Source organism: Aethalodelphis obliquidens, unplaced genomic scaffold (assembly GCF_003676395.1).
Source record: "Aethalodelphis obliquidens isolate GAN/ISIS:26980383/991018 unplaced genomic scaffold, ASM367639v1 scaffold1, whole genome shotgun sequence".
NCBI lineage: Eukaryota > Metazoa > Chordata > Mammalia > Artiodactyla > Delphinidae > Aethalodelphis > Aethalodelphis obliquidens.
Window position 1 is genome coordinate 83,429,283 of NW_020837945.1, and position 22,120 is coordinate 83,451,402.

The following is a 22,120-nucleotide window of genomic DNA, read 5'->3' on the forward strand; positions in this document are numbered from 1 at the left end:
AGTGTCTCAGTTAACGCAGTGCCCAAGTGGGATTTGGACCTAGGACTGACATTAAGTCTGACATTGCCTCACCGCCTGTCTTGCTTTGTCTCTAAGATTTTGAAAAGGGTTGGTAGCCAAGTTCCTCTTATGCTCAGACTTTGAAAGGGCAGAGAGTCTGCTCTGTCTGAGAAGCTTCTGACATAGCCCTCTGTGCTCTGGAGGGCCTGAAGCTGGTTGTAAAATTATGTAGGGTTTTTTTTCTTTATTCATTGAGAACATAAATATTTTCCACTAAGTGAACCGTAGTTTATTTAACCAATCCTCTATTGATAGACATTTGGATTGTTTCGAATTTTTTGCTATTATAAACAATGTTATAATAAATAATCTTATACATCATTTCATATGCATTCAGGAGTGTCTGGGGGTGCATTTCTAGAAGAGGGTTTGCTGCGTCAAAGAGAAATGTATCTGCTGTTTTAATGGATATTGCCAGATTCTTCTTAATAGGGGTTAAATAATTTTGCAATCCCCATGGCTTTGCCAAAAGAGGATGGCATCTAATTTTGGGGTTTTTCCCAATCTGATAGATGAGAAACAGTATCTCAGGTTAGTTTTAATTTGTATTTCTCTTATTTTTTATAAGGTCAAACATCTTTTCATATGTTTAAGGGTCATCTGCAGTTCTATTTCTATGAACTCTCATTTCATAGCCTTTCAAACTTTTATTTATATCTTTTTTTTTTTTTGCGGTACGCGGGCCTCTCACTGCTGTGGCCTCTCCCGTTGCGGAGCACAGGCTCCGGACGCGCAGGCTCAGCAGCCATGGCTCACGGGCCCAGCTGCTCCGCAGCGTGTGGGATCTTCCCGGACCGGGGCACGAACCCGTGTCCCCTGCATCGGCAGGAGGACTCTCAACCACTGCGCCCCAGGGAAGCCCCCTCATTTATATCTTTTTCATCAAAATTAATTTTTATCAAAGTACTATGTACAAGTAGTTAACAAAGAGTCAAATAGTATTTAAAGGCTTATAATGAAAACCAAAAATTCCTCTTCACTTCCTCCACCCTTCAGTCTTGGTCACTAGAGCCCACCATTTTCAAAATTTAGCTGTTTCTGTTTCTTCTGGTATTATATTTATATTTCTACAAAATACTCTTATACTGCTCTTTCTTCATTTCTCAGGGATAGACATCATTTATTAATTTTCTAGTAGGTCTGATAAGGATTTAGCACTTATACCTAACTCCCTTCCCTTCCCTATCCTCTCTCAATATAATGTTATCACATTTTTCATACATTTGGATTAAGAGTTTACATTATATCTATGAAAACATTGTTTCCTGTTGAGCCAAACTGTGTTTTATGATTACATTTTCTTTCTTGTAAACCTTCTTGTCTTTCCTGAAGTTAATAACTCACTCTTTTTTCCATTTGCTTAGTTTTCGGGGTATCTTTTGCTCACAGCCTCTCCACAGTGATCTTTCATGTAGTCCAAATGCATCAGAGGATCTACCACTTCTTTATCTTATCACTTCCATTACCCTATACAGCTTCTCTGAACCTGCTGCCCAGCTGTTGTCTAGCTGCATGTGTAACCACGGTGGCTGTAAATAGGAACTATATTAGTAACTCAGACAATGTAGTTCCCTTTGGGGGCCTATTTAAAAGCCTGCAATGGAATGAGGAATCTGGGCAAACACGTAGAGTTGAGGCTGAGAAAAGGGTGAGGGGGAATAAAGCTTAGAAAAATCGAGGGAAGCGCAGATTTAACACTTATAATAATATTTTTTTTAAGTGTATAAGATTACTAGTGTCTTTTATAGGATTGCTCCAAAGCTGCCATTTGTGTTTTGTCTCTGGACAGGTCCCCAGATCAAAGTCATTAGAAGGGCTTGTGCATCCTGCATACAGGGCCCCACTTCCCAAATGATCTCCATTTAAGCCAGTGGTTCTGTCCATTTGCAGGGGAGCAACTCACTGCAGAATATGGCACATTCTGATGTTGACCCATGAGGGCAACCATGCTCTGATTCCCAGGGTTGGCAGAGGGAGGGGGGTAGTGCTGATGTAGGGAGGGGTCACCAGGCTACTCAGTCCTACGTGATGACTGGCTCTTCCTCCATGAATATATAAGCTTCCAGGCTGAGGCTGTCAACAGCAAGCTCCTTTGTTGCTGCTCCTTGGCCCCTGCCTTGCACCTCAGTACCTCAGTCTCTGGGTCTGGTTCCCTGAAGCTATGATAAGGGGACTTTAGCCACTAGCTACAAAAATCAAGCACAAGGCCAGGAATGGGAAGGGTATTGTGGGCACAACCTATGAATAATTATTCTATATTAACCCATTACTGGATGACAGAAAGGGGGGCAAGAGGCTACTCATAATTTCTGTTTATATGTAATCGTTTGCATTTTCTCCATAATGACGTAAGATATCTAGAAAGGAGCCAGTAAGTGCAGGTGATAGAATAAACAAGGATGAGTTACAGCCATCTGGGTCTGGATTGAAAATCTGGCTAATGGCAAAAACATTGAGGATTGCTACTGCCACAGTGGGTACTGCTGATGAACTCAAATGGACTGACGATCGTACTTGGCATTGATTGGCACTGGGTTCTGTATTTTACACTTCAATATTGTCCTTTTGGCAGAACCAATATGGTGGTTAATATTTAAGTACTATATATAGGTCTATAATCTCTTATCTGCAGTTTCAAAATCCCCAAAGTGCTGAAAACGGAAAAGTTTTTCGTAATTTATTAGATGGCCAAATCCAACTGGGACCCCACTCATCTCCTCTTCTGAACCGAGAGGAGGCTACTTAGAGTCTTTATTATTTCACTTAGGACAACTATTCATATATTCACTGCTGAGGTGCTAATGTGTTCGATTAAGGAGTGCTGGAGGTACTATGTGGTATTCATGATATGGTAATAGCCAAACAATTCTGAATGCCAGAGCACATCCAGCTGCACGATTTTAGGGTAAGGGATTATGGAACTTGCTGATAAAGCTAATTTTCATTTTGGTGTTGTTCTTCTACCTTTTTTCATCTGCATATTTTAATATACTTGTAAACATAGTTTATGTATACTTTGCATCTTGCTTTGCACCCTTTTTTCTTATAACCTTTCCCCCATAGTGCTCCATAGTTTTCATAACTACTATTTATTTATTTATATAGCTACCATTTTTAACAGAAGCATAATAAGAAAATCTTTCATCGTGAATATAGGTTGCTTCCAAAATTTTGTTTTTATAAAGTATGTAGTAATAAACACCTTGTATTAAGTACTTTTCACAGCTTGGAAAGTGGAAAGGCTAACATTTTTTTTAGCATTCATTGCATGCCAGGAACTTTGTTGGATTCTTTTTCACTTCATTTAATCTTCACAATGTTGGCAATTAATAATGACAAGTAGGTAGCATTGTCTCCATTTCACCCTCCAGAGAATTCACTTTGCTAGGAAGAACGGTTTCCCTACTGGGATCCAAACTGAAAACAGACCTCTCCACTGGGCAGAAATATGGCTGTTAGGACATTTCCTGTGCAAGACCATTAACTCCCCTTCCTTGCCGTGCACTAGTGTGGTCTACATAAGCTGAAAATGAGGAGAAGATGTAAAAATTATTGCCTCTGTGTGCTTGCACACACATGCACAGGCAGGATATAGTAGGAACACTCACCCAGTTTGTGTCTGGGGGCTGAGCTGACAGATGCTGGTAGCAAAGACCCAGCATGCCTTAGGGTACTGGCCTGGGTCAAAGGGCTAAGTGAGAAATCAGGAGGCAGGTCAGAGTGTGAGGTGAAGAGACAGTATGCTTTCAAAGTATAGGATCTCAAAAACCTGTGGGACATCATTGGGGCTGGAACCAATAGCTGTTGATATAGTGGAAAGAACACTATCTTAAAGTTCTGTCACTGGAATTTGAGTCCAGACCCTGCCCTTTCTTGGCTGTGCAAATGTTGGAGGAATTGTTTGGCTCCTCTGAGGCCCAGCACCATTATCAACAATACAGTGAGGCTGGGCTTCCTTGGTGGTGCAGTGGTTAAGAATCCACCTGCCAAGGCAGGGGACACGGGTTCGAGCCCTGGTCCGGGAAGATCCCACATGCTGCATTGCAGCTAAGCCCATGCGCCACAACTACTGAGCCCGCACACCTAGAACCCGAACTCCGTAACAACCGCAACAAAGAGTAGCCCCCGCTTGCTGCAACTAGAGAGAGCCTGCGCGCAGCAATGAAGACCCGACAGAGGCAAAAATAAGTAAATAAATAAATAAATTTATATAAAAAACAAACAAACAGAAAAACAATACAGTGAGGCTAATGATTTGTGTCTACCTATCCTGGTGAGTTATTGTGAAATACACATAATAAAACAGATTCACTCATAAATTTATTTGCCTAAACATTTTATGCATGGTAATAAGTCATATTTCTTAGTTCCAAGGAATAGAAATCAATTGGCTCTTTTGAGAAGGGGATGTAGGTAGGTAACTCACAGAATCCTCCAGAAGGCTGGAGTACCAAACTCAGAAAACAGACAGGAGCAAGGGAGGCCAGGCAGTGGCCAGGACCACAACCTAAAGCCACCTAGAACCCTTGTGGGGAGGACTCCCTTGCTGCTGCAGGACCTTGGAGGCCAATGCTAGCACGGCTGTGGCCCCTGGCACTGCTGCCACTGGAGTCTCGGGAAACTGGAGGCTGCTGCTGCTTCTGTTGCCTCGACCAGAACAGGTTTTCCTCTATTCCTGCCTTTGCACCACCAGCTCCCAGTTCATAGCCTGGTGTTGGTGTAGCTGATTGATCAAGTCTGAGTTACACATGTTAGGGTATTAACTGTGACAAGCTGGAAAGTGAGCATCGGACTTTGCAGCTTCTAGATAGGGAAGTGGCTTCTGCCACAAACTACATCTCATTCAGAGGGAGATTTGCCACCCCTCAGGAGGGTTTCAGATGCTGGGCAACCAAAAATTGCCAAGGGTCCATTATATGCAGCGACTATGTGACAGGCCTGCATCAGAGGCAGAATAGGGCTTAAAGTAATATGAGATAAACAAGTATTAGGGAATTCCACTGCTCTTGTCACGTATGCATCAGAGATAAGGATTCTGAGATCCTAGAAGACAAGAGGACAATTACTTGCACTTTCCTTCCTCCTCTCCCTCCAAATTGTGGGTAGCCCTGGGCATACCTGTGAGAGTATATGGCATCATCCATCATATATGGACTAGAATCAGGCTGAAAGTGTGAGCTACCACTGCAGTAGCTGGCATACAGCACACCCTGTAAATGTTTGACATGAATAAAAACTTGATCTTCCTCCTGCAGGTTCTGTCACTAAGTGGCATCCTGGTCAGAGCAGGAAGTCCTCAAAGAGTTGGGAGGCCATTGCACAACTTTAGAAAAGGGAAGGATGATAAAGTGTGGTCACCATAGGAAAAATTAGAAGGAGCAGTGAGAACATCCAAATGCTTCAGAATGTTGTGGATTCAATAGGTCACTCATGTGACCATCTGGACACAGATGTGCTATGCCTACAAAGTGACTCCTGCAGACCTTTCTTAGGATTGGAAGATGGTGGGCAGAGGTTGCTGCCTTAGGGCAGAAGTGCAATCAGGTCCTTTGAATTTTCAATAAAATGTAAGCTCTGTCATCTCCACCCTGGTGTCTAGAGCATATGGATCTTCTTTCAATCAAGAACAGAAAAAAATATTCTTCTCCAGTTTTTTTTTTAACATCTTTATTGGAGTATAATTGCTTTACAATGGTGTGTTAGTTTCTGCTTTATAACAAAGTGAATCAGTTATACATATACATATGTTCCCATGTCTCTCTTCTCCAGTTTTGAATAATGTTCCGTGTAGCATTCAACTAAAACATAACAGAGAAATACTTTCATCATTTACATCTTAAGTTCTGAGCTTTATCCCTGCATCAAGTACATGGATATGTAACAGTCTCTTTATGAAAATGCCTTTACAGAACTCAATTCTACTATAGTAAATGCCAAACAGTCCCTGACATCTTTGTTTTTGGTAAAACCTCCTTGGACCTCACCATCCATCTCATTGCTCAATGTTCCCGTATTAGTCAGCATTCTCTTGGTGGCAAGGGATAGGAACTCAAAGTCAAACCAGCTTAGGCAAAAGAGGAAGGTATTTGGCCACATAACCAAAGCATAGGAAGGGCCGGAATGTAGCAGAGCCCAGGAGGAAGAGGAACAAAGTCCCTGAATGCAGTCAGGGAGATTTCTTCCCATCCATTTGGCTTCTCTCTCAGGAAGGATTACTCAGGTGCACTTCTGCCTCATGATGGGGAATTTGCCTGTTGGCAGCTCTGAGACTCAATTCTCCCAGCTTTTGTTCTAGGGATAAACTGAGAGGCTAGCTTCAGTTCAAAAGTCCCCAGGAAAGACTGATTGGCTCAGCTCCATTCAATTACCCAGTCCTAGACCAATCACTGTCAGGAACATGGGGCACAATGGTCAGCCCAACTTAGCTCAGGAGTCTACTGTTGGACAAAGAGGTAAGTGTGTGTGTGTGTGTGTGTGTGTGTGTGTGTGACAGAGAGAGAGAGAGAGAGATGTGTATAAAAAGGTGAGAGCTCCTACTTGAACCACATAGTTTGAGTGGGACCTGGGTGGGGAGAAGAGCATTTTCCAGAAAGAGGAGGAGGGGTACTGGACAAAAGGAAAAATAAATTTCCATTAAAGACGGATAACAGATCCTGGCTTACTTTTTAATTAGCCAACTTGTTATACTTCTGTATTTGCTTTGGCTGTCAGGAAGCTCAGTGCGTCAGCTTTCCTTAGCCTAGGTTTCCGTGATATATTCTCCTCCTACTTTAATTCCTTAGTTCTTATCTTCTTTCTGTTGTTACTGTTTTATTTTATAATACCTCTGCTGCTTTAGTATAAGCCGTCTCAAGTTCTTTTGGAGAAGCCATTTCTGTCTAAAGATAAATCCCCATTGCTATGAAAGAATATCATCTAGCCAACCTGTATGTCCTCTGCCAGCTGTAAGGATTCTTTTATTCTTTTAGTACATGTAACTTTTATGGAAAGCTTCAAGGCCACAATAATTGCAGGAGCGCTGACACTGTTACGACTTTAAAACACAGTCAGGGACTTCCCTGGCCGTCCAGTGGTTAAGACTCCTTGCTTCCACTGCAGGGGTACGGGTTCCATCCTTGTTGGGGAGCTAAGATCCCGCATGCCATGCGGCCAAAAAAAAAAAAAACCAACAAAAACCACACAATCAAACCAAAAGTTGCATCATAGCTTTTTCTGAGGAGACACTCAGGGATCTATAAAAATTAATGATCAGCAGCTTTGCATATAATGGTCCAGGTCTTGGGTCAAGTAAGAGCTGACTGGCATTCAAGAGATCACATCATGAAGAGCGAGCTCAGGCTTGCAGGGGGCTGGTGTTGGGGGAATTAGGGGAGGAGCAGATGCCTGGTGAATAATTCCAGGAAGGTGAGGTTGGTGGACACAGCACACAAAAGAAACAGGACAAAGAGAATGGAGGGGCTTCCCTGGTGGCGCAGTGGATGAGAGTCCGCCTGCCGATGCAGGGGACGCGGGTTCGTGCCCCGGTCCGGGAAGATCCCACGTGCCGCGGAGCGGCTGGGCCCATGAGCCATGGCCGCTGAGCCTGCGCGTCCGGAGCCTGTGCTCCGCAACGGGAGAGGCCACAACAGTGAGAGGCCCGCGTACCGCAAAAAAAAAAAAAAAAGAGAATGGAGATCAGGAAATTTAGGAAAGTTCTCAAATGACTGGCAGTATCCTTAAAGCTTAGGATAGCAGGTTGGCTTGGCAGACGATGTCTATTTTACAGATGACCCCGAAGAAGGAGCGAGGGCGAATTCTTAGTAATTGCTGTGAAAAGCTGCACTCCTACTACACTTCTTCATGTACCACTAGTGATCTGTAGGCCTTTAACTGAGGAACACCGGATCATATAACCTCTCTTAAGGTGCAAATATCTGGGGGTTGGGGGCACAAAATATTAAGCTTTCAGTACTATGGTGTTGAGTGAGTTTAGTGAAATTCCACCCACTTACCCATTCATGTATTCATTCAACTGGCACAAATTTATCAAGGCCAGGCACTGAGTGTACAAAGATGAATGAGTTATGGTTCTTGTTTGACTTCGAAATCACAATATGTTGGAAGAGAGAGACAGGTAAATCAGTGTTTCAGTACTGGGTAATAAGGGATATGATAGAGCTCTGCTTATGGAAGGGGCATGAAATTGTTACGGACCCTTTAGAGTCGTGCCCCAACAAGGGTCCTCCTGCCTGATGTCGCTCTCGTGCCCATAGAACGAGACCGAGTTTGGTTCTGAAGCAAAGGAAAGGTTTATTCTTTGATCAGAGAATGGAGAAGTGCCAGCTGGCACTCTAGAGCACACACTCTCCCGAGAGGCCGTGGGTGGGGCTGCTTTTATAAGGCTCTCCTTGGAGGGGAGGGTACCGAGTTCTCACTGGGCTGGCGCAGGTGCGCTGCCCACACTCCAAACTGCAGTGCAGGGCACAGCATCTCTGCACACGGCCCACCGCCCTCTTGAATGGCGGTGTTGAGCGCAGCGCTTCTGCTCACAGTCTGGGAGCTGAGGTGTCCAGCCCGGTGCTTCTGCCCAGGGAACTCTAATCCATTGAGTTAGGTGCAAGGCCTCTGCACACGACCCCCTACAGGCAAAACTAAGCACAAAAGAAGACGTTAGACCTTATCTTTTCAGCTAGATTCCATCTTATTTTTCTCTGGGGACCCCAGTGGGCTTTGCCAGTGACAAAGTCAGACTGGAGAAAAAGCAGTCAGCGAAGGCTTCCTGGAGGAGGTGATATCTGAGCAGAGTTTTAAATGATGAGTAGGCATTGGGCCAAGGGGACCAAGAAAAGGGGAGAAAAGGAGCAGTGTTCCAGGCCAAAAAAAGCCACATCTGGGAAAGTATCATGCAGCGTAAGGACAGGGACCACAGGTAGAAGATTAAAGTTGGAGTAAAGAATATGTGTGGACCAAGAAGGCCAAGAGAGATGGGCAGGGTAGGATAGCATGAAAAATTTGTTGAGTTAGAATGGAGAGTGTGAAATGTACCTTATAGGAAGTGGGAAGACAGGGAAGAGTTTTTAATGAGGAGAGGGATCCAACCTCTCTGTTAACCCTTTGGGCGGTGATGTGGAGGCCCTGATAATCTAGGGAGACCCTCAGGTGGTTGCAGAAATTACAGGTAGAGGAAATGAGGTCGGAATTAAGGCTGAGGCAGTGGGGATTGGGAGACAGTCTCAAGTGACATTCTGAGTCCTCTCTAAGGGCCCTCAAGGCAGCCAGACAACAGAGAGCCGGACAGAAAGGAGCGGGGCAGCACTGGCTGGTGAGAAGGGGAGGAAGAAAGCAGGGCTGGGGGACTGGAAGACAAACTAAACTGGAAGACAAACCATACTTCTCTGAGCTTCAAGACTGGAAAGAGAGAGAGAAGGTAGTGTAATTTTATCAGTCCTCCACCCACCCGTGCCACCCCACTGTAGAGCCAAACCTGGAAACAGAACAAGTAATTTCTTTCTTTCTTTTTTAAAGACTTGTTTATTATTTATTTATTTATTTGCTTTATTTTTTTGGCTGCAGCGGGTCTTAGTTGCGGCATGCGGGATCTTCGTTGAGGCATGCTGATCTTTCGTTGTGGCGCATGGGCTCTTTGTTGTGGTGCATGGGCTTCTCTCTAGTTGCAGTGTGCGGGTTTTCTCTCTCTAGTTGTGGTGCGCGGGCTCCAGAGCATGTGGGCTCTGTAGTTTGCAGCACTTGGGCTCTAGTTGAGGCACGCGAGTTCAGTAGTTGTGGTGTGCGGGCTTCTCTCTAGTTGTGGCGTGCGGGTTTCTTCTCTCTCTAGTTGTGGCGTGGGCTCCAGAGCATGTGGGCTCTCTAGTTGAGGAGCATGGGCTCAGCAGTTGTGGCACACAGGCTTAGTTGCCCCGAGGCATGTGGGACCTTAGTTCCCCAACCAGGGATCAAACCCACGTCCCCTGCATTATAAGGCAGATTCTTTACCACTGGACCACCAGGGAAGTCCCAGAACAAGTAATTTCAAAGTAACTCAAGCTCTGAACTTTTGTGTGTGTGTTTTTAACACTTTGAGGGAGAACACGCCACAGCTATTAAAATCTGTTCCCCTCTCTTATCCACATCTCTGATCGCTGCTGGCTTTTAGGATATCTTTGTATGAATTTTAAAAAGTTCTGTCTGGGTGGACCAGTTAGAAATATGTGCTTCTTTCCCTGGGGACTGTTGCTGTCCACATCAGGGCTCAGGACTTGGTGAGTGCAGACTGGATGTCAGCCCCAACTCTGGCCCCGTCTGGGCAGCTCTGAGGGTAGCCCAGCCTGGGGTAACTCCTCCTTTGCCTCTTGCTTCAAAACTCCACTCCATCCCCAGCTTGAAGATCTCCTTTTGCCCTCCCACTTTCCTCTGGATTCTGTATCATAAAAGCCCAAAGAACAGGCCTGGCAGTCCGGATTCCTCTGTGGCAGCTGGTGGTGGGAGAAGTCTGGAACACATTTATGATCATCTTTGCCCTGTCACAGTAGGGATAACTTTTAGGACTGGGGAAGCCTCAACATTTGAATACCTTGGAGTGAGGATTGGGACCAGTTCGCATGTTTTTAAGTGGTCAGAGCCAGAGAACGCTCAGAAAAATCTCGAAGCAGAGGCTGATCCTTGATTTCTGGATAATGACATGGAGGCCATAAGGAAACCAATGTGGGGTACTTGGTGGGGGGGTGTTGAGATGGAAAATGTTTGGAAAAAGAGAGTGACAAGGAGCCTCCAGGGCAACAGCCTAGTCAGGGTGTGACAGTGGATAGTAGGCACAAATGTTGACTCCCAGACTAAGGGAAGTGAGAATCAGAGCAGACCTCATTGAAGGGGGTTGTGAGGGAAGCAGTGTTTCGTTAGCAGAAGCCAGGTTTCACCTTTGGGCAAGGAAGTGGAAGATGTGCAAAAGCAAATTAAAGTGAAGAACAACCACCATGTTTTGTAATGTAAAATCTGAGGTAGGAAGGCTTAGGATAAACACCATGGGCTTGGGGTTCTGATTTAGAAAATCACTGGAAAATATAGTTCTTCACACACATACTTTGCTCCAATCAATTGGTCTTGGAGGTCCTTGTTATTTATTCTCATGGCAGTTAGAGGAGAAATGTGGGTTTGGAGACAAGGGGAGTCCACTTGGCCTACAGGAGCAAGTATAGGACTGAGCTGCACGTGTAGCTTCCTTTTCATCCATCCATCCATCCAACAAATATTGAGTGCCTACTGTGGGCCAGTAAATAAGAAGTGAGAGAGAAATAAAATCCAACCCTTGCCATTAAGATCCTCATGAATCTAATAGAGGGAAAAGACACATTAAAAATAGGCCCTATAGAGTGTACATAGAGAGTCCTGTCTGCAGCCCAAAGGTGTTGATGTAAACAGAGGCACATGTTGGAAACTGCTAGCTATTGATACATCATGGGATGGGGAAGTGGGTGCACAGATCAGACTGTGAAGAGCCTTATATAGCAATGTTGAGAGTACTTTAACGTTTCTTTTTCTGGGCACTTTTTATTTAGTCTTCTTTAGCATTTGGTCCCAGTTTTTATTCAGGATTTCTCTTGTCCAGTTGTGTCGGTCAGGACTGTGCATTGCAAATGGCAGATATTCAGTTCCAATTGGTTCAAGCATATAAAAAGAGAATTTATTTGCTCACATGATTTAAAAGTCCAGTGGTATTGGTTTCAGGGTTAGTTGGACCATTGTGCTCATATAATATCATCAGGGCTCAGTTTCACAGTCTATCTCTTGTCTCTCCTTTGTGTTGGTCTCTCTCTCAGGGGGGTCTTCACACATGGAAGCAAGAAGGTCTCCAGCAGCTCTGAACTTTTATTTCTCTCAGCTCAGCAACTGCAGTGGGAAGAGAGCTTCTCTTTCCCAATAATTCCAGAGAAAGTTCTGGAATTGGTTTCAATTGGACTGGCTTCTTCCTGGGCCCATCTGTGACCCAATCACTGTGGCTTGGGAGACATCCTACCAGACTGGTATTGCAGGAGGGGTCGTTCCCCAAAGGAAAATCTGGTTCCTCCTCCTAAAGTGATTAGGAATGATGTTGGGCAGCCAAAGCAAGAACTTCCCGTTATGTCTTTGTGGCTGAATCATTGCTGAATTCTGGCCACAGGCATTTGCTGTGACTGATGTTGAGCCTGTCTGACCCTGCAGGTCAGTACAAGCCCTTCTTTCTGTCACAAATTTGGATGGGCTGAGGCCATCCACGGCATGCAGAGGCCTCAGCAATGGTCCAGTAGGGCTGAGAGGGACTCTGATTCTATAGAGACATGGCTGGCGTTCTGGTTCCCTAGGGGTACATGTTCAGCATCCTTGAGGAACGGTGAACTTGGGCAAGGAGCTTAGTAGAGGCAGTTCTTTTGAGGTCTGATGATGTTTAGAGTCAGGCGGGGGCAGCTCTGGGGTTCCAGCTCGTCTGTCAGCTTGGAGCAAATACTGAGCCAGCAGCTGTGAATTCAGGGAGCTGACTCCAGGCCCCAGAGAGAGACAACAAAGTGCTGTTAGTCATGTCTCTGGAGTGGAAAGAGAGATGCCCATGAACCTCCCAGTCCTCTGAAGGCATCCCTCCAGGTGTGTGAGATTCGCATGTGCACAGCAGATTAACAACAGGGAATTGTGCACTGTTTGTGACTATAGGGTTTTGCCACCACATCCTGTTTCAGAACTACTAGATCTAATGAAATGGGTTACTTGAATATAAGCTGCAGGGGCTCTGTATAAACAGCTAAGTTAGAGAAAGACTTAAGAGGCCAGGACAAGACCTGCTTCCATCTAAAACCCCACCAGGTTGGGAAGGGGAAGAGGAGTACTACCACCATCCCCACTTCCAATTTGGGGGCTAGCCCTAGGCCTCATGGAATTCTAGGAGGGCTGGATCTCAGAAGATGAGCATCTACAGGGACATGTCTGTCCCAGAACCACAGCCAGTTTCCTCCACCTGGACCTTTGTCCCATCTCCTCATTCTCAGGGTGAGCCAAGGGGAGCTGGGTTGGAAAGTGAGGTGACCTCCCTCTAGGGCATTGGTTCTTAAACTTTGGTTTGCAAAACAATTATGGGCGGGGGCCGGATGAGCCAGATAACGTTCATATTCCCACTGCCAGAGATTTTGATTCAGTAGGTCTAGGGTGGGTGAGGTTCAGAATTCTGCATTCTTAGCAAACACCCCAGGAATTCTTATGCAAGCTACCCATGGAATATACTTTGAGACCCACTGTCCTTGAGGTTGGAGTGTCTGCAGGCCAAGGATGTGGGCAGGACTCATGTGTTGGGACAGGGTCTACATGGTAGGGCTTAGGGAACAGCTTGAGGTCAGAAACTTGGCTGAGCCAAATGCCCACATACATCCTTTGTTTAGGAAATGGCAGGTGGAAGGTTTGGTGTCTTCAGCTTAGAGGTGCTGGGGGACTATAGTGATGTCATCCCTTGCTAGGTCACCCTTGCATCTGCTGACTCGCTGCTTCCTTTGGAGTGGAAACCCCTTTGATTGGCCATATTGGGTTTATATCCAATAATCCTTTCTTAACAGTATAATGTTCATTGAGCAGCACATGATTACTAATTTAAAAATATTTTTAGCCAACATATACATATAGACATATAACCTTAAGTAGAATTTAACTCAGTTTGCAACCAGTGTTAGAGCTATTTCCAACCCTGAATACCTCACTGATGCAGAAGAGTTAGCTCCTGGTATGAACGGGATGGCGAAGGGATTAGAAGATGAACAGAGCAGGGGTCAGCATGGGGGGAGCTGGTCTAAGAATGAGAGAGTGGGGGTGGTGGAGGTGAATATTTGTTTATAGGACTGTGATTGGGGTTAGAGGTTCAGGAAGCAGGAAGTTCAGTGGCAGGTGTGGAGGCCTGGGGAGGGGGTGGGCCATAGCGAAGCTGGGCTGTTGAAAAATCCTGAGTGGACGACATTTAGAAACTGTTGGAGCATCAAGAACTCATTGAATTTGTGAGTGGAAAGTTCTCGTGTGGGTGTGTCCTCTTTAAGCTCCAGGCCCTAGACTCGGTTCTCTATGGGCAGCCTCTTCAGCCTCCTCCTTCAGAGAGTGTTTGATAATTCTTGGAGGTGCAGATTCCTGTCAAAAGCAAACATACGAGGGCTAGAAGCACAAGCTCATTCATTCATTTATTCTCTCTCCAGATATTTACTGAGTCTCTACTAGGTTCCAGGCACTATTCTAGCCTCAGGGATATAGCATTGAACATGGCACAACCCCTGCCCTCACTCAGCTCACATTCTAGCAGGGAGACAATTATTAAACTTGCTAACAATAGATGTGTAATATAATTTCAGGTTGTTACAGGGTTATGAAGAAAAACAAAAGAGATGATGTTAGAGAGTGACTGTCTTAGACTGAGCGTCAGGGATGGTTACCCTGAGGAGGGGACATCTGAGTAGAGACCTGAATGAAGTTGGGAGTGAGGTTGGCAGAGCTTGGTGGGGAGCGAAGCCCAGGCAGAGTGATGGGGCCATGGCCTGACTTCATTCCAGGAGACTATTGGGCCCATGGCTGTCTTCATGGCTGTTGTGGGAGATGAGCTCTATTTCGGGATTGGCACTGACTCACTGCTGAAGTATTGGGCAACTGACTCCCTACTCTGAGATTATTTCTAACTGTAAAAAGAGGATCTTCATAGCCACCTCTGTTTTACAAGAATCTCATGAGACTTGGTCAGTGTCTGTCTAGAAAATATTGTTATTACACAAAAATTTTATTTACCTCCTGTAAAAGCTAAGGGGGAAATGGTTAGTAACTAACCCAGCTGTGCTCTTGGGGAGCAAAATGTGGTCTGGTTCACTCAGTGCTGACACGTAGTTTGACCCCCTAAAAATGGCTTTGAATTACTGCTGATTTTCTTGATTTTAGTGCACTGGTGAGCTCCAGATTAAGAGCCCAAAGTCCTAGGTTCCTGTCCCCATTCTATTGCCGACAACCTGTAGGGTCCTAGGCAATTCACTTAACTTTTACCTCAGTCTATCACCTATAAAATGGGTATAATAATCAAAAGAGATGATGCTGTTTGCCCTACAAAGGCTATACCCATAAATGTGAGAGATTACTGTTATTAAAGTGGAAACCTAGGGATGGCCCATTTTGCCCAGGGTCTCCCAACTTTGCTAAAGTGTATCCATGGATCTCCTAGAGAGCAGCAGGAGGCCTAGGAGTTTGGTCTATGAGAAATATGTAGTTTTCTCCTTAGTTTCATGCTATCTGTGTTCAGCATGGTGTCTGGGGCCCAGGAGAGTTTATTTAGGTGGCAGAAAATCAGTGAAAAAGTCTCAGAGGAAAGCAGAGAAATGCTGGGACTTTGGGACCCAAACCAGGCCAGAAAAGCCCCAGAGGAAGGACAGTCTTTGGAGCACTTCCTTTCCTCTCTCTCCCATGAGCATTTATTGAGCTCCTACTGTGTGCCCACACCATGCTAATGTCTCTAAGTCAGTTTGTGAGCGGCCCTAGCCCTAACTCTATGCTGAATGGGTGGTGCACAGCCGTGCAGGGACCTGACTGGACCAAGCCCAATACTGGCAGGTCCTGGCTTGTGAGTCAGAGTGCGGTCGGCTGCCTGCTCCGAGTATCTCCCACAGCCTGCCCAGATTCCTCTGACCTGGTCTGAGACGCCTTCCCTTAGTGAGTGCTGGGTATTGTTCCAGCCACTTGGTGAGTGGTAATTATCTTATTCTTCCCAGCAGCCTACTGGGGTCAGGACCATTGTTATATCATTCCACAGAAGAGGAAACTGAGGTTTGCTCCCTTGTACAAAGTCACGTGGTGAGTTAGCGTCAGAGCCTAGACAGCCCAGCCCCTCCACCTTCCAAAAGCCAGCACTGCAGCGCTTCTTCCCACCCTCCTCTAGGCTTCCTGGAATCACGCTGCTTGTGCACAGGCACACCCACACACATCAAAACCCAGAAGGTGGGCTTCCCTGGTGGCGCAGTGGTTGGGAGTCCGCCTGCCGTTGCAGGGGATGCGGGTTCGTGCCCCAGTCTGGGAGGATCCCGCATGCCGCGGAGCGGCTGGGCCCGTGAGCCATGGCCGCTGAACCTGCGCGTCTGGAGCCTGTGCTCCGCAACGGGAGAGGCCACAACAGTGAGAGGCCCGCGTATCGCCAAAAAAAAACCCAAAAAACAGAAGGGCGTGAGAATTTACCTCCTTCTGGGGTGGCCTGTAACTAAGACTGTCACAAGGTGCTGGAGTATCACAGCCCAGCTTCTTTGCCTCTTTTGGGGACAATTCTGGAATGTATTCTCCAGAGGTCCCTTGCAGGACTAGGCCAAAGTGACTTTCTGTATGACTTCTGTTTTGCTTGGCCTCCTCCCCTCCCTCATCTTGCTCCCCCATTCCCCTATAACACATCACTAGCTATTGAGGGTTGGCTTCAGGGGATTCCAGACACCCAGTTAAGTATTGGCTGAGCTGGGCCAGGATGTTATTCAGTGACTGATTCCAAGAGAATTCAGAAGCTGTGTCTAGCAGTGACAGCCTGATCAAGAGTCCAAATGATCCCAGAGATCCCAATAATCATGTCACATGGGACCCCCAAAATACATAGGCTTCAGAAGAGCCCCTTGAAGTGCAAGGCATTGAATGAGACAATTTATATACCTATCTCATTTAATATTAAAACATCTCTACTGTAGACTTTTTCAGTTTTCATTAGAATGTTTGAGATCATGCAGATTCAACAAAATTCACCTTTTACTAATTTTAAAACCACATTTTAGGTGAAGGGGTACTTCTAAATTTCACTTTGGTAGGATTCCACTGATATGTTGCCTCAGGTACATGAAGCTTCATTTCACCCCATCATCACTGCCCACCCTCTCCTGCTAAATGTCCTGTTACTCATATATTCATGTACACGACATTCATGTGGGTAACATCCACTTTACCCCCTGAGATGATTGCAGATCTGGGTGACCCAACAGCAGAGTTCAGGACTGATGCTCTGGAGCTGCGCTGCCTACTACAGTGGCCACTAGCCACGTGTGGCTATTGAGCGTATGAATTATGGCTGGTCTGGGTCGAGATGTGCTTTAAGTGTAAGGTATACCTGAGGGATTTTGAAGACTTAGTATGAAAAAAAAGAATGTAACTTATCTCATTAATAACCAAAAATATTTACTACCTGTTGACATGATAATATTTCTGTATGTATTAGGTTAAATAAAAGATTAAAATTAATTTTATCTCTTATTTTTATGTAACAATTATGGTTACTAGAAAATCTTAAATTACACATACAGCTTGCATCATATTTCTATTGGGCAACTCTGCTCTAGAGACTGAAACAAAGGGAGGTTTAGGGAGTGAGGTTGTCCGACTCCTCCCAGGAAGACGGGCTGAGCTGGGAAGAAATTGTGTGGTTGCCGTGATGGCAAGGTTTGCTGTGGAATCAGGAGGCAGCCAGGTGAGTGCTTCATGACCTCACTTTACAACATGTGTGGTTCCACAGATGGCTCTGTGCCCCTCTGGCCAAGAGACTTTATGGCTGAAAAAACTGGCTTGTAAATCAGTCGTCTGCCCAAATGACACCACTGCTCCTCTGGTTCCAGGCTGGCATTTGTTAACTTTGCAGAATTCACATTTGCTCTCTGTGTCATGCTGTCATATTCTTGTTGGGGAGGGGGAAGAGGCCAGCTGAGAGAGGAGAGAAGAGGAGGGAGAAGGGTAGGAAGATTATTATTATTAAAACAAAGACAGGGGGGCTTCCCTGGCGGCGCAGTGGTTGAGAGTCCGCCTGCCGATGCAGGGGACACGGGTTCGTGCCCTGGTCCAGGAAGATCCCACATGCAGTGGAGCGGCTGGGCCCGTGAGCCATGGCCACTGAGCCTGCGCGTCTGGAGCCTGTGCTCCGCAACGGGAGAGGCCACAACAGTGAGAGGGCCGCGTACCGCAAAAAAAAAAAAAAGACAGGAAGAAGGGCAGAGGGAGACCCAGGGGAGAAGACCTCATGGGCTAAAACAACAGGTTCAAACATCAGCTTGTCGGGGCTTCCCTGGTGGCGCAGTGGTTAAGAATCCGCCTGCCAATGCAGGGGACACAGGTTCGAGCCCTGGTCTGGGAAGATCCCACATGCTGCAGAGCAACAAAGCCCGTGCACCACAACTACTGAGCCCACGAGCCACAGCTACTGAAGCCCGCACGCCTAGAACCCGTGCTCTGCAACAAGAGAAGCCACCGCAATGAGAAGCCTGCGCACCGCAACGAAGAGTAGCCCCCACTCGCCGCAACTAGAGAAAGCCTGCGGACAGCAACAAAGACCCAACAGAGACAAAAATAATAAATTAAACAAAAAAAAATCAGCTTGTCAAGTGATTTCTTCCTCTCTCTTTTTTCTCAGTGATTTCTTCCTCTCTTTCTCTCTCTCTTTTCTTAATGTCTTTCTTCCTGCCTGGGACTGCCTTGGGGACGACACTTGGGCCCAGCAGAGCAGGACACATTAGTTCAGTAAGCACTCATGGAACGTCTAGTGGGTCCTGGGTGCTGAGGGATGGAGAGCAATCGCCCCAGGTTCCGACCTTGGGAACCTCACTGTCCCATGGGGGCAGACAGGTCTGAAGGGGGTCTGTTTAGATTTGGAACCAACAGTCACGGTTGGACTCACATTCACATATCTCTCTCCCAGGGCCATGTTCTGCAATGATTTAAAGGAAAAGTATGAGGAGAGGATCATCATCAAAGGGGTCGACGCGGAGACCATGCACACTCTTCTGAACTACACGTACACCAGCAAGGCGCTGATCACCAAGCAGAACGTCCAGCGGGTCCTGGAAGCTGCTAACCTTTTCCAGGTGTGTGAACAAACAGGCCCAGTGCTCTCCTCTGGAGAGAAAAAAGCAGCAGTTCTCTGGAGACCTGCCTGGCCTGGCTCCCAGGCCTGTACCTGGGACACACATACACACTTAGCTGGGCTTGTGCTTACTTGAAATTTCCCGGGGAGTGGAGAGCTGAGTCATTGACCCCTTAATGCGATGAAGCCAGGGGAGCTTGGTGCCTAGAACCTACACTTGGTTCCTGACTCCAGGAACAATGACTACAATGTATAGAAGCCTAATTGGAGTGGGGACTGCAGTCACCAATTCATATATGTACCTTCTACTCCTTAGCACAACCCAGGGAGATAGTCACTTTCCCCTACTTTGTGGGTGGGGAAAGCAAGGCACATAGAGAATAAGACACAAGGCTGTGATTTGAACCCTGGGCTTTCTGAGCCCAGGGGCCACATGGATGCCACTATACTGTGCAGCCTCTCAGGGAGCAGTGTCTAGATTCCAGGGGAAGCAGGAACTTTGCTGCTCAGCAATTTGTGGTGGGTGTGAAAGAAGAGCACTTCTCATGAGGGGTGTCATGGAAGATGAATAGAGAACCCTCAGAATTAAGTTTTATTGTTTGCATTTAACTGTGTTTCAGTCTGATTATAATAATTATAGTTAGCTTCATAAAATAATTAGACCCACAGATTACGTCAATTGCATCCACAATTATCACAGGAGATCCAGCTTGAGTTACCATCTTTGCCTAGGTCTAAGATTGTACCTTGAGCTCAGTTCCATTGGGTTATGACAGAGATTATCCCACTGAGGATGTTGAGATTTATGATAAACAGAGTCCAGGGACAGGCCAGGTCATTCCCAGGGACTGAAGACAAGCATCAGATCTTGTCCATGGTTTGGGAGTTTGGGAGTTGGCATCCTCTTGGATCATCAGTAGGTCAGCAGTTGAAAAGAACAGAAAACAAAGTCTGGGAAGGTGGGGAAAGAGGAGTCTAGGGTCAAGATCATGGGCAATTGGATTATCTTTGTGAGGCTGGAGTCTAGGCAGGATTTAGGAAGCCCAGCAAGGAAGGGAAAGTGTAAAGAGGGAGAAAAATCAACCATGGAAGAGCACTGATGATTCTGAGTAATGGGTTTCTGCAGTATTAGCCAATTTTGTCTCAGTTTCCTCAGGGCATTTTAAAGATACAGAACAAGTTACTTCCCAAAGGACCGGTCACGCCTTACCTGGCAATGTGGCCAAGTCAGTTACCACCTGTTCACCCAGCCCCTTGTCCTTTCTCTCTCCTTATCTGCTTAAACCCTCAGCCTTATTCACTGGCAGGGAAACTTCCTTTGTTATGTAGAGGGAGGGGCTCAGCAACCTCAGGCTCAACATCCCCAACTCATCCCCTCTACCCACTATTCCACCAGTCTAACTTCAGGGAAATCCTTCTAGTGTTATGGAAGGGACTCTCTCTAGATCAGCTTTTATGCTTTTGGGGAAATTTCTCTTACAAGGCAAGTATCCCTTCTTCACTGCTTCCCCCCAAAGGACCAATAAGCTTGAGCAGAATCACCCCATTCACCATAATTCAATCAAACCACAGTTGTCATTGTTACCTTCATGCTAATATCCTTTCCTGGGGTCCAGAAAGTGTTGTTGACTTGTCTAAAGATGGACAGGTAACACTGACAATAATAATAGCAATAGCATTTATTAAGCTTCAAGTACAGTGTCTGACACCAGAGTAGATGCTTAATGAATACAAATTGTATTGAGCACTTACTGTGTGCCTTGAGTGACAGCGTTGGATCTAGTAACAAGGTCTCCTGTTTTTCCCACTAACTGAAAGTAGGTCTTATATGATAGGCTGAGGAGATAATGTTGTTTTTAAAATGCAGGTTTTAATATTTATAAATTGTAATAACATTACAAACTCATTTCAGAAAATTAGAAATCCATACAAGCAAAAAGAACATAAAAATTACCTACAACCTCTTTCTATTCAGAGGCAATATGGCAGCTTCCTTAGTATATACACTTCTGGGTCCTTTTCTGTGCATTGATTATACAGAGGCAGCTAGCAGGGTGGTAATAGCACAGCTTGGAGCCAGACTGCTGGATTTAAATGCCAGCTCCACCACTTATTGGCTGTGTGACTTTGGGTGTATTTCATAATTTTGCTGTGCTCCAGTTTCCTTGTCAGTAAAACAACCAAACCAGGGAATACCAAGGAGAGAGAAGATAGGAGACAGACATGGAAAGGAATCTCCTTCAGAGCCTGCAGAGAGAGCCAACTCTACTGACAACTTGATTTCAGACCTCTGACTACCAAAACTGTGAGAGAATAAATTTCTGGTTGGTTAAATTGCCAAGTTTGTGGTAATTTGTTGTGACGGCTGTACGAAACTAATACAAGCTTAAAAAGTAAACTATAGCTAAAAGTCTTAAAATGAAGAAGTAATCTCCTATTCCCACCCCCTCCTTCAGCTCACTCTTCTGGAACAATTACTTTCACATGTTTCTTCTTTTATCTACTTCCAGATTTCTAAATGATTTGTGTGCACTGTTATCTCTTGAGGCATCAATTTTAGATAACTTCTTTTCCCTCTCTCCTCCTGCTCTAATTTTAACTGGTCACTCTCTAGGCCTGTTGCACAGTTGTTATCCTGGGAGTTCCCTTTGCTATCATACCGGGAGTTCCTTTTACCTCATTTCTAAGTTGGATTTTCTCTTCCTGGATCCCATATCTTCTTTCTTGTATATTCCCACTTTTTTATGGATCACAATCTTTAATATCTTACAATGAAAGAGTGTTTAAGAGAGAAATTTTTTGAGACTTAAATGTCTAAAAATATTTTTGTTTTCCCTTCATATTTGATTGATATTTTGCCTGGGTATAAAATTCAAGGTTGAAAATAATTTTCTTTGACATTTTGAAGGCAGTGCTCTATATTGTTATCTATTATGTACATATTTTGTAAGAATAGGTTACCACTGGACACGTGTTTTTTCATCTATTTCATCCATATTGTATATCATCATTTTTTTTTTATGTCAATAGATTCATGTCTGCAACAGCACTTACAATTGCTGTGGGTCTTTTTTCACTTATTATATTCGTTTCTTCTATTGGGAGATTCATGTCTTTCAATTCTGGGAACTTTTCTTGTATTTTCTCTTTGATGCTTTTCTTCCAACTCTTTTATCTATTCTGTGCTCTGGAACTATTATTAGTTAAGTGTCACACCTTCTGAATTTAATTTTTTTC

At 45.3% G+C, this 22,120-nt stretch overlaps 1 protein-coding gene across 3 annotated transcripts in view; it reads left to right on the plus strand.

Moving 5' to 3' along the window:
• The window catches only part of KLHL6 (kelch like family member 6), a 55,811-nt gene that overhangs the window by 2,445 nt on the left and 31,246 nt on the right, over nt 1-22,120 (plus strand). For all 3 annotated transcript variants that reach the window (XR_003433524.1, XR_003433530.1, XM_027110753.1), the window contains exon 2: nt 18,719-18,884. Coding sequence is in view for 1 of the 3 variants with exons in the window: in XM_027110753.1 (XP_026966554.1) it covers nt 18,719-18,884 (166 nt within the window). In the remaining 2 variants the exon portion in view is untranslated. The remainder of the gene's footprint in view (nt 1-18,718; nt 18,885-22,120) is intronic.